At 40.4% G+C, this 13,055-nt stretch overlaps 1 protein-coding gene across 3 annotated transcripts in view; it reads right to left on the bottom strand.

The window, feature by feature from the left end:
- Window positions 1-7,576: 7,576 nt before the first annotated feature.
- sgk1 (serum/glucocorticoid regulated kinase 1) overlaps window positions 7,577-13,055 on the bottom strand; it is a 45,643-nt gene continuing 40,164 nt past the window's right edge. For 2 of the 3 annotated variants that reach the window (XM_037685837.1, XM_037685836.1), the window contains 9 exons: window positions 11,309-11,384; window positions 11,037-11,112; window positions 10,760-10,948; window positions 10,537-10,668; window positions 9,650-9,886; window positions 9,463-9,558; window positions 9,215-9,370; window positions 9,033-9,122; window positions 7,577-8,863 (listed from right to left, as the gene is read on the bottom strand). In XM_037685837.1, the coding sequence (XP_037541765.1) occupies window positions 8,696-8,863; window positions 9,033-9,122; window positions 9,215-9,370; window positions 9,463-9,558; window positions 9,650-9,886; window positions 10,537-10,668; window positions 10,760-10,948; window positions 11,037-11,112; window positions 11,309-11,384 (1,220 nt within the window). In that variant the 3' untranslated portion in view covers window positions 7,577-8,695. Of the gene's footprint in view, window positions 8,864-9,032; window positions 9,123-9,214; window positions 9,371-9,462; window positions 9,559-9,649; window positions 9,887-10,536; window positions 10,669-10,759; window positions 10,949-11,036; window positions 11,113-11,308; window positions 11,385-11,487; window positions 11,626-13,055 lie in introns of those variants that run through there. The other variant, XM_037685835.1, reaches the window with a different exon arrangement.

The raw sequence follows: 13,055 nt of genomic DNA, 5'->3' as shown, positions 1-13,055 counted from the left end.
CACTGCAGGTAATAATGTCCTGAGAGTGCACGCTGTAACTGCACTCATGCAGAGACATGTAGGAGGAGATGTCTCTATATGTTATATATATCTATATATTTTTTTTTCCTTTTCAAGATGCTTTTTTTGACTGATGCGACTTATACTCTGGAGCGACTTATACGCTGGAAAATACGGTACATTAGATTAAGCAGATGAAACAGCCAACAGGCTGTCTTTATGTACAACACCCTACAGTGTTCTTCAATAATTTCACCTTTGCAATGCATTGTTTAGTATATTTATTTATTTTCCTTTTTTTTATCTGCTTCTTTCAGCTGTTCCCTTCTTCATGGGTCGTCACAGTGAACTAAGTCGCACGAAGACTTGGTAATTGTTTTTACACCGGATGTTCTTGATGTAACCACAGACCACCGAGCTACCACAGCCCTCTGTGTGGAGCAGAGAGCTGACATCTTCGGTGCCCAGGGGAGCAGATGGTGGGGGTTAAGGGCCTTGCTCAAGGGCCCAAATGAGGGTGGAGGAAGGTGTGGGTGTTTTACCTTTCCCACTCACATTTTGATGTTGTCTGTCTGAGGAGTTGAAGTGGCGACCTTCCGATCACAGGCCCACCTTCACTAACCTCTGCGCCACCACGCCCCATTTAGTACATTTTAAATAACAGACTAAAATGACTAAATAACCTAAATCCAAAAGCCAGCACAACAAAATCAGTGGCCAGAGTTAAATATTTCTGCATCCGAATCAAAAATGACTCTGATAATAAAAAAAAATCCAATTATATGAGGTACATTTTTTAAACAATTTTATAAAATATGTATTTTATTAGTTTGCAAAACAAAAAGTGATCACAAAATATAGAGTTTCAAACATTTAATTTAGTTATGAAATGATTGTGCTCTGCCTGCAGTTTGTGGAACAGAGGCGCTGAAGTGAAAGTGAGAAGCACAGGGTAATAAATAATTTTCAGCTTCATAGCATATCCAGAAGAGACCGCAACATCACGACACTCCAAAACAAAGACTTAACTCAACATGTCTCTCAGAAAAAGTTCTAGTATTTGAATTATAAATGTCCAAAGTCTGCTGTCAGGAACGACTGTGAAGAATTTTCCCTCTCAGCACACATCAGTTTGGCGTTGGCTAGATGATTATTATTTATTATTATTGTTCCAGGAATTCATTTGACCAACAGTTTACTGAGTTACTAACTTTGCTGAGCAGGTCAGAGCTCAAGTTCCACATTAAAGACATCAAACCAGACATGTTAGTCAGCAGAAATATGACAGATTTATGACCGCTGTTAAACAATAACATTTTAAAGTTACATAAATGGGATTTTTCTTAAATGTTATGTAGATTGTTACAATTATAATGTATTTTGTATATTGTGTGTTTCATATTAAAAGAGAGAGATTTAAACCTCGTTTTTATGAAATTATTTCTCTTTAAATAAGCAGGCATCGATGAAAACCCTCAAGTTTCAGTGCGGGAATTTAAACTGATTTTGTACAATAGTTTCAATACAAAAAAATAAATAATAATTTATATCAGCAAGATTAAATAAATGTAGATTGTACTAAGAAAAGACAAAAACAGGCAGTAAAACAAAAAGGTACAGTGTAAAGTCGTAATAAAAATGGCTTCATTAGTTCCACTGGAACCAGGAGTGAACCGTCCATGTAATGTTTTACCCAGTAATGATCGTTTGCCTGTCTGTTAGCAAAATGTCTCACAAACCTCTGGGTGGAATTGAATGAAACTTTCAGGAAAACACTCTGCAGGTACACACCTACAACTGTTCAACATCTGGAGTCAACCCAATTCAAGATGGCTGCTACAAGTAATCACTTTGGAAAACACAAAACAGCTGTAATTTTACAGCTATTGAGTTAAAATTTGAAACTACGATGTGAAAGGCGGCGGGTGATCAGCATTCCTTGTAGGACTGCTGAGCCTTTAAATTCTTGTTTTTTTTTCTGCAACAAGCTTCTTCTCCTTGTTGCAGAACCAGCAGTGCAAGTAAAACAGTTACAAGCTGTCAGATGTTTTAAAGCGGAACAGGGAGTTAAAGTGAATCAGTTCACGTGAAGCCCAGAGTCGAAACACCAACCTGTTCTACAGATGTTGTCTTCAACAGTTTGCTTCTGAGACACATATGAGAAATAAAACATCTGCTGCTGGATATGTTAAAAGCGTTGCTCAAAAGCAGATGAATTTCATCTTCAAGAGCAGAGGTGAGATAAATAACTATCTCTGGAAAACTCCGATCCTCCGTTTTGTGATGTTTTTATGTCAAGCAGAAGCTTTGACTTTGTGTAAGTGAACTGTAGATGAGATTTTAACAGGAGTTATGTAAATTAGCACTCGTTAAAAAAAAAAAAAACTCTGTTTTTGTGAGACTCATATTCTAAACGTCCCTTTTATTACCTCAAAAGATGTCAGGCTGTCAAATTTATGAGGATAAGAAATGCAAACACCCTCATCAAATAATCTGGTTATTTTGTGGGGAAAAAAAAAAATTAATAAACTCTTGCTAATTTAAAGTGAATACTGGCGCCTGCTGGACAACGCCTGCTAGGATCTGATTGTCTTACTGGTCACCCAGTATTGTCCCCTGTGGCTGCTACAGCAGGGAGGAAATCTAAAAGTACAAATGTTTAGCTTAATGAACAGCTTACAAAAAATAAGATGATGTTGCCAAGAAAGCTTGACTATTGAAGAAACAGGGCAAGATTCAGGCTACATGGACAAACATCTGTAAGGTTCTCATCAAAACAAAGGATGAGTCAGATAACGCCAGAGGACTTTGGGTCAGGACCATAGACCAACTGGATGAATTAGATTTTCATAAGTAGACCGTTACTAGAGAAGTATGGAAAATGAGAAATGATGCATTACTGTGACTCGCTGCCTATATGTGCATCAATATATATTATATATTGTAGTGTCATATAAATAATTAATATATAGTATTATGTTTGATTATATAATTATTTTAATAAGGAGTAAATCATTTTAAATATCCTTTATAAGAATTATTTAATCAATATTTGACAGTCAACAAAGTATTGATCAAGATGATAATTTCCTAAGCATCTTAAACTCTGTGATACAGAGGAGCAGTTTAACCTGAATTTTAAACATGAAAGTGGTCTAAGATACGGGTTGGATGGACTAGTGGACTAGTCGATTCTAGGACATCTCGTGTGTTTTTAAAATTCACGTCGACTAGTTGCAGTCACGCGATTGTGTCACGTGATCAGGCTACAAAATGGATTCTTCCAAGCAGACGGAAGGCGAGGAGCAGGCCAAGTCTTGGCAAACAGGTGGGAATTCATCAAAAGTGTGGAAGTATTTCACTAAAGATGACTCTTATGGTTCAACTATCCACCACCGCCCGCCCCGCTGTTTTTAGTTTTATTGTATTTAATTCACGGTGGTGCACTCCACAACCGCCCACCCCATATGGGGTGTTTAGTTTTGTTTTGAACGTGCCACACGTTTCTTTCACTTTTGCAGCTTAATAATAGTTTTGTTTTTCCTGTGACTTATTTGCAGTATGATAAATGGTAGGAGCATAAATATTGAAAAGCTATGCAGAGAGTGGTGAAGGCTGCACAGAAGTCTGTTGGAGTCAGCCTCTCCACGATCACAGACATTTATACCTCCAGTTGCAGGAAGAGGGCCACCTGCATCATGAAGGACCCCACTCACCCAGCACACACACTTTTTGCCCCGCTCCCCTCAGGAAAGAGGTTAAGGAGTATTAAGTGTAGAACCACTAGACTGAGGAACAGCTTCTACCCTGAGGCTGTTAGACTCATGAATCTCTAACTAGAATAATCACTGTGAAAATCACATCATGTTGCTGCTGATCTGTTTCATGTTGCTGCTGATCTATTTCATGTTGCTGTGTTCATGCATGCTCACCTGCTCACACACTCATGTTCGTGCTGCTGTTTGGCATATTGTTTTATTTTGTTTGTTTGTTTTGTTTTATTGTTTATTGTTTTAATATGCTATTAGTGCTTAGTGTATTTTTAGTTGATGTTTTCTTAGTTCATATCTTAGATCTTATGACTGTTTTTCTTTTAAATTTTATTGTTGGATGTAACTGGGACCCTGTGTACATAATTTCATTCCACCGGTACGAATGCGAACGACAATAAAGAAACTCTGACTCTGATACACTCCCGATGTTTTGTTATTCTTTCTTTTTGTAAACAATGAATTACATTTTTTTGTGAACATGTCTGATATAGTATCTTGAGTTCCAATGACGTCACATCGACTAGTTGGCGTCGACTCGACTTTTATCCTGTTGAAGTCGACTTTAAAAAATATGAAGTCATGCAAACCCTAGACTAAGACCTTAACGATCCTCTATTGAGAGGAGTGAGAGGTCAATCTTCAATCTGCAAGCTTACAAAACACCTCAGCTTTATAACTTGAACCCCACACTCCTTGTTCCTTTGAATCGAAAAAACTCCTCAGATAAAGCGTAACGTCTTCAGCTACAGAATAGAAGTCCAGTTGTTTTCGCTTTTCATCTTGTTCAAGTAACAAGTGCTATGTGTTGTCATCATTGTATGTTCCCATACAATGGAGAAATTGGTTCTCTGTAGGGATACACTCAGGTGGAGCAGTGGGCAGCTACTGAGCACCTGGGGAGCAATAAGGGATTGGGTGTCTTGCTCAGAGACACCACGACATGTGGGAATGGCTGGGGATTTGGGACGAACCCGGGACTTTTGGGTCCCGAGTCGGTTGCTCTACCTCTACCCCATCTCGGCCCCATCTGTTTGGGTATATATATATATATATATATATATATATATATATGTGTGTGTGTGTGTTTATAAAATAAGTTATGTAAAACAACAATTCTTTTGTCATTAGATGGGTACTTTTTATAAAACCAACACAATAGCAGGCATAAGATATTGTAAAAACGCTTATTTTATAAAAAAGATCTGATTATTTATGCAGAGCTGAGGGACAGGGCTAGTTAAGCTACTTGCTACATCATGCCCCTGCACATTTTTATTGTTGCTTTTTGTGTGCATATAAATGTTTGAGATAAAAAATAAATAAATGAAATGAAAATCGTTCCCTCCACTCTCCAGGACCTGTCACTTTGCAATGCCTCAGACAAGCAAGAAAAACAAAAGAAGCAACTTCTCTTTTTAAACACAGTACCACTTGAACATCTTGCACTAAAAAACATAAAGGTTTCTTTGCATTCCCTGATCAATTCTGGTCTGGAAATACTCATCTGGAAAACTACAACATTCACTAAATCCCTCAGCGATGGGGGACATTATGTTTTTATTTGTGCAGCCCTTTGTGCTTTTAATCCATCACAAACCTTACCCTGAAGCTTTTCTCATCAGAAGGGCCTGTTTTGTCCTCTGAATCCTGCAGGACATTAAAATAAATATATAAAAATAAAAACTTTCTCGACCAGCAGATGGTGGTGCATGACTGCAGCTGCACAGCAGATGTCGAACAGCTACCTGATCACTGCCTGAATGAAATGCAACTAGTAGCAACCATGATGCACTGACAAAATTAAAGCATATAAAACTTTCTTACAGTTTGTCTACCAGTACACTTCCAGTCTTTTTATAATTGCAGTTCCTCGAGGCTCAGTTAAAGCTACTTCAAAATCTTTTAATGTGCGGTTCTGAAGTGAGGTTATAAACAACATCTTACCTGTGGTACATGGCTCTTTGAACAGCTTCACTTTTAAGAGTTAACAGCTAATCATATGAGGCCAAGACAAAAGTTGAAACCTTTATCATCATTTATCAGGGAAATATTATGGCATTGCTGCTAAAAGTCAACTGGAGAGCTTAGGAAGTGCTACAGCTACCTGCTGCCGCTGCTATATCAGTTCAAGTCAGTTTATTTCTATAGTGCCAAATCACAACAGAAGTCATCTCAGGGCACTGAACAGAAACATTCACAAAAAAGCCAATTAGTAAAATGTATCTAATTAAGGAAGCCAGCAGATTGTGTTAAATCTTCACTTTGTCATAGTCTCCTGTCCTGAGCAAGCACAAAGGCAACAGTGGAAAGGAAATTTTAACAGGAAGAAATCTCCAGCAGAACCAGGCTCAGGACAAGTGGCCATCTGCTTCAACCAGCTGGGGTTTGAGAGGACAGAAAGGAGAAACGGACATACACAGAATGGCAGGTCCAGGTGTACTTTCTATTGGAGGAAAGAGAAAAAAACATGTTAAGATAGAAATAATTACAAATATAAACAGGTAGAGTAGGGCAATTGAAGACAACAGCAGAGAAATGAAATGTGATCAAGTCCCCCAGCAGTCTAAGCCTATAGCAGCATCACTAAGGGATAGCTCAGAAAATCCAAGCCAACTCTAACTATAGGAATTATCATAAAAGAAAGACTTAAGCCCAGTCTTAAAACTGAGCAATGTGTCAGCCTCACGGACAGAAACTGGAAGTTGGTTTTGCAAGAGAGGAGCCTGATAACTGAAAGATCTTCCTCCCATTCTGCTTTTGGAAACTATAGGAACCACAACTAAACCTGCAGTCTGAGAGCAAAGTGCTCTGTTAGGAACATATGGAACAATAATCTGTAATTTAAGATGGAGCTAGGTTGTTGAGAGCTTTGTATGTTAGAAGTAAGATTTTGAATTCAATTCAGAATTTGACAGGGAGCCAATGGAGAGAAGCTAAAACTGCCATCAGCTGTCATGCTGCAGCCATCAAAAAGGTAAAAAGGTCATATAAATAATGCAATGCAAAACTGACAATATAAATATTTTAAAAGTTTGCATGAAAGGTTCCCAAATTGTTTTAGGAGGCAGTAATCACCTTGAATTAGCCATTAGCTCACCAATTAGAATAAAACTATATTTCTCTACTTTGTTTCTCTAAAGAGCCATCTACAGCAGGTAAGATATTATTGTTCATAAGCTCTCTATGGAAACACGCTTGGAAACTGTTTTAATAGCATCATTTGTGCAGTTATGCAGGTCTTTGTGAGAAATATGCGTTTTCCTCTGCATGTGTGGCCTACATCAGGTACGCTGGCTTCCTCCCATAGCCAAAAGTTACAGCAGATACAAACTTTCCATTTCATTAACTCATTTATACCATGTTGCACATGATAAAGTTATATTAATTATTGCTGAAGACAGTGCAGACAAATCTTTACAATATAATTAAACCCCTTCTTGTCTGCTGGGCTGCTAAAGATTTGATTCAGGCCCACGCAGATTCACACCAGGGTGACACAATCATTGTGCGAGGCTGCTGACGTATTACCGAGTAGAAAGTCCACTTTTCCATAATCTGGGACAATATAATCAGCAGCTCAAGCTTCTTCAATAAAAAGTCGTCAATGTTTATGCACATTCCTCAGATTTCTTAGTTTACTCAATAACTTAAACCTTTCAATGTTGATTTTCTGCAAGTTCCAGTGGAATGTCCCACTTTAAAGCAAAATGGAGCGATTTGGAAATGACTTGTGTTTGACACATCAGCAAAATCGGAGAACAGAAGCGCCGCCGTGTGCAAATAAATCCCTCATAAACGGTCTGTAAGGTGTAATAAAGTTAAACTTTTATTGCAAACCAAACATGGTCACATAAACAATTTTACAATTTACAGTACATTAAACATGAATTGTTACATATACATATTTTAGGCATACCTTTAGGCTTTTGTTCAATATACATTTAAACTAGTACACAAAACTCCAACTGTACAAGAAACTTAAATACCGTCAAGTCGCATTACAGCAATATTAAAGTGGAATGTTCAGTTTTGACGAAAGGACCGCCGTTACATCGGTGTGAGGAAATCGGAAGACTCTACGAGGGGGACGCAGTTGGCAAGCGGAACCATGACAGGGTGGTGGTAACACCCAGCGGTGGTGCCATCTTCTCCATCTCTCAATCAGCTTTAATGTGCAAATGAAGAAGTGAAACATTTGAGTCCCTGCGTCTCATAACTTAGTGCTACATCCTCACAATAAGAAAATAATTACCAGTACACAAAGAGAAAAAAAAAATGCTCTAATGGTAACAACTCAAATGGTGAGAGTACTGATGGAAAGAAATAAATAAAACAAAGGCACCTCTGAGAGAAATGATACACCCTCCTCTCTGTAACAATCAGCTTCCCCCAAACTCCCTTTAAAAAAAAAAATAAAAAGCACCAAAAAGTGATCTTCAAGCTACTCATTCAGACTCAACGGGTAGGTCCACGTGGGTGGAAGATGCTTCGCTACATGGACGATCTTTTCCAGCCTTTTTAGACAGTAGGTGGGAGATTCCATGTGTGCTTGTGATGTCAGGATGAAGGGATGCTGTTAAAGCTGCCTGAGCCATATGTGCAAAAAGACCTCCCCATCGGGCGAGGAATGGGAAAGCTAAGACGACTAAGCAGATTTTTGTTGATGGTGACAGTCCCCAACTGGTCAATTGTTACAGCCGACCTTCTCTCTTTGCAATAAATTAAATGCATTCAAGAGTCTGAGAGAAAAATGGCAGGTAGACATGTAGGTGAAGATGTCATGTTGGTTTGGGGGGGGGGGGGAAATCCATCATTCCGATGAGAAATGTGTTTTGGGGTCAAGATGCACAGTCCACGAGCACGATGAGTCTGTATTCAATGAGCAATGACTAAAGTCCATGTTGAGTGCCTGTGTTTGGGTCCTATAGGTAGGAGTCCATAGACGGGGCGTAAGAGAAGCCCACAAACGCCTCAGCTGCATCTTTGATACTGGAGGTGACGAGTGCGCAGTCTGGGGAGCAGCCGATGGAGCTGGGAACCGGCTCGTCCGTGAACTCCGGATCAAAATGCCGCAAGTCGTTGGGTCCCGTCTGCAAAAAGAAGAAAAGAGAAGGGAGACGAGGGGGGATTAGACCTGCTTTGCAGCACCATAATTGGACATGTTCTGTGCTTTTGATCTGAGTTACATAAATGGAAATGAGCGAGCGCATGTGCACTGTGCCTTGAACATTTCTAAGAGCATTAAAAAGGGTAACTGACCACATTAGGGTTAAATGGAGGGGTTATCTTCTTGGCATTGAGGTCGTCCCAGTTGATTGGAGAGAAGAATATGTGGTTCTTGATTTCAATCTGGGGAATTCACACATGCGCACATGAATAAAACTTAGTCTTTTAACATTCAAAAACACACAAAATATCAAACTGTTGAAGTGGACACTTACAAAGTCCTCTGTGCAGCCCAGTCTCTTGGTTCGGTCCTTTTGTAGCAGTCCCTCCAACAGGTGTCTGGCTGCGTTGGAAATGTTGGGTTTGAGCTGCAGAGGTTTGTTCAGAATGTTGTCGTACATCTCCGCTGTGTTACGGCTGTAGAACGGAGGCTGTCGAAGGACGGGAGAACACGTTAGACAGACGACAAACACGGGTCATCTTTAAAATGTTCACGCTTTATTCAACGCAGCGTTTTACCTACCAGGCCATACAGCATCTCGTACAGGACCGCTCCTAAGCACCACCAGTCTACTGTCCTGTCATACGGCTGCTTGTGTAGCACCTCAGGAGCCAAATACTGGAAAGAAATAAAAAAAGGTAAGTTACTTCACCCTAAATAAAAGAAGCAAGAAAAGCCAGTTCTGAGCAACTAAACGTCCTCTCCTTACCTCTGGTGTACCGCAGAATGTCGACGTGGTCCCGTTGGGTTCGATATTCTCCTTACAGAGCCCGAAATCTGTGAGAATGATGTGGCCCTGTGAGTCCAGCAGGATGTTCTCTGGCTTCAAGTCTCTGTAGACGATGTTGAGGGAGTGCAGGTAACCCAGCGAACTGGCGATTTCCGCAGCGTAAAACCTGGCTCTGGGTTCAAGGAAGCAGCGTTCCCTTTGCAGGTGGTAGAACAACTGCAAGACAGAAAAACACACAAGAGAACCCGTTACTGACGCGTGCTGAGAAATAACTGCTGCGGCAAAATTACAGCTTCGAGCAAGCAGTAGTGAGAGAAAGACTAATGTAAAAAAAACAATAATAATAGAGTTAGAGAGGAAACAGGATGAGAGGAAATATAAAAGACAGGAAGGCGACAGCTTACACACTTCACAGGGAGACGGATGAAAAAAAAAGGGCAGAAAAGTGGAAAGAGAGAAAAGTCAGCAGGATGGAAGAAAAAGAGAAAATGTTCCCTGCTTCCTGATGAAGTCCATATTTAATCAGCACTGTCTTTGCTCGTGCAACAATCACAGGAAATGAGCTCGATTAGACACAGAGTCTCAATGGTGCTGCTAATTTTGGCATCAGGTTTCTCCTGCTGTCCCCAGCCCACCCTACGATTTCCTGAGCTGTTTCCTTTAGATAGAAAAAAATTAAGCGACAACTTCTATTCTGCCTCTCATGTGCGGATTTCCCCCGTGTCAACTTTGTGTCTGATTCTAACTTTTACATCTTTTTTTTTTTTAGTTTCTTCTTTATCTTCTATCTATCGAGCTTGGCCTCCTCACCATCCATCCTTTTCTATCTGCTTTCTCTTCGGGCATCAGTTCAGTAAATAACTCACCTCTCCTCCGTTGATGTAGTCCAAGACGAAATAAAGTTTGTCCGCGGTTTGGAAGGAGTAGTGCAGGCCCACCAAAAACGGGTGCTTGACATTCTTTAGGAGCACATTCCTCTCTGACATAATGTGTTTCTCCTGAAACAAGAAAGAGCAAAGGTCAGAGAAGTTGAACACGACTCATGGCGTGTTTGCTCTGTTCCACATGCTGCTGGTGTGTCCTCCGTACCTCCTTTTTCTTGAGAATGGCCTTTTTCTGTAACACTTTGACGGCGTAAAACTGGTCGTCTGTGCGATGGCGTGCAAGGAGCACCTTGCCGAAGCTGCCCTTGCCGATCACTTTGAGGAAGTGGAAGTCGCTGGGTTTGGCTGAGGGATTGGACGACGGGCCAAGGTTGATCTGCTGGGATGGACTGGGCTGAGAGGAGAACATGAAACAGAGGAAAGTTAATAAAACTGAGGACGTACAAACAGAAAGAAAAGGAGGGATAATCAGTCATACGTACAGGAGGAGAAGGGTTGGCATTCATTAGCTCAGCATCCTGCGGAGGAGTCAGGTTCAGAATAGACTGAACTTCAGGACTGCAAGGAAAACAAACAAACAAAAACGTTACGTTATTGCAACACAAACTATTCAGTTGTTCTGCAACGTGAATCAGCTGATCTGGGAGTCACACAATGTCCCTAGAAGACAAATGACTTGCATTCCAGCTCAGGTTTCTGAATGTTGTGTCCTCCTGAAGAGGCAGAACAATGACACGAGTCAGACGGTACTCACTGCTTGCAGGCGTAGGAGTTTGTGGCGAGCCTCTGAATGAAGTCGTTCAGACCCATCCTTCTTTGTTTCATAAAAGCTGCGAAATAAGCACAAACAGGAGGACAAGAACATTAAAATACTAAACAAGCAAAGGAGATGGAACAACTTTAGATTAAAAAAAAATATATATATATCAATACCAGTGACTAACTCCACCAGGCCTTTAGCTTTTGAGTAAGTCAGCTCGGGCTTCTCTGTTTCAGTTTTTATCGTCATGATGAGCAGCTCGTCCGCACTCATCAGCTGTTAAAATCCAAATTGTAACTTTACACTTTCAGCTCCTGCTTTATAAAGACGGGGGAGGGTGCAACACACACTCCACCCCCTCCTGTAATGGGTGGGGAACTCTGTAAACATAGGACAGGGTGATTGACCTTATCTCCACCAATAGACGTGCTGTGCGCCCTTGGAGCGTCACAGCCACACCTCAGTGTGCCTGCGTCAGAGGGACAGAGCATAAACAGAGGGGGGAAAAAACTTTCCCCATCGCCACCAACCGGGATGATTTGCACATATTTGTTTGCAATTCCATGACAAGTTGGCTGCACACTGCCTGGTTGTGTCACATTTTGATTACACTCAACACTGCAGATCGTACAGTTCGTTGGATAAAAATAAGGGAAGTCATGCTTCGTAAATATAAATAACATACTGTACATGCTGTACATGCTGTACGCACACATCTACGCAAGTCCGCAAACAATAATTTGATAGGCTCCTTTCTAAGCATATCAACTTAACTGCTTGGCTAAGTTTCAATAGAAAGAGCCGGTAGAGTGACGAAGGTCCCCCACCCCACACACACCATTCTACTTGATACACACATACAAAAAAAAAAAAGAAGTGGGGAGGGAGAGCCTGAGCAAAAGGAGGCAGCATGCCAAAGAAAAGCAGCTGGTAGTGGAAAAGTACAGAGTCAGAAACTGCTGAACACATCCAGCTCAAGATGAGAAAAGATTTATCTGTAAGCAGCAGAACCTGTGAATCACCCAAAGCACTTTAAAAAGGCCTATTCTGACCGTTTTAAAGGGTTCAGTCGAAATGCTACGAAGAAATATTACTTTAATTGTTGAATATAGCTGTGTTAAGAACCTCAGTTTAGAAAAATGCAGTTTACAAGTGTGGCTGATCGACAAGTTCAGAACCCGGCCAAGACACAAGTGTCACTTAAAACGGCGTAAATTTCATGGCGGTTCATGCTAGAGTTCTTAGTTAAGTCTTTCCATTGCTGTCACTTGTTAATTACACAACTATTTCAACAGATTTATTATAAAGCGCCTGATGAATTTAACCCCAAGCTGGACTGGAAGTGCTACAGCTAGATACCACTGTGGTGAACGTTTGCACTCACAGCATTTTAATTGTGGACATTGACAGTAATGTGTAACAGGTTTATTAAATAGTGTTCACAATAACCTTTATTACATTTTAAGACATTTGTGTTAAGATGGTCGCTTTAATCTTAAGAGGCACTACAAAACTGAACTTAGCTTTATTTCATGCAAAGAGCTATCTACAACAGGTAAGATGTTTATATACCTTTGCACAGAACTTTAAAATGGCAGGGATATAACTTTACTAAGAAGCTAATAAGAATGTCATTAAGTAAAATAAATAAATAAAAGACTGCGCTGGCACAAAGAAAGAACAGCCGGTTGAGTTAGACACGGTTATATAAAGAAGCACCTGGATCAAGTTGAACAGACCC

This window comes from Nematolebias whitei, chromosome 12 (genome assembly GCF_014905685.2).
Source record: "Nematolebias whitei isolate Nwh7 chromosome 12, NemWhi1, whole genome shotgun sequence".
NCBI classification, from domain to species: Eukaryota; Metazoa; Chordata; class Actinopteri; order Cyprinodontiformes; family Rivulidae; genus Nematolebias; species Nematolebias whitei.
The sequence above is the reverse complement of the archived record's forward strand: the minus strand, read 5'-3'. Positions and strand labels throughout refer to the sequence as shown.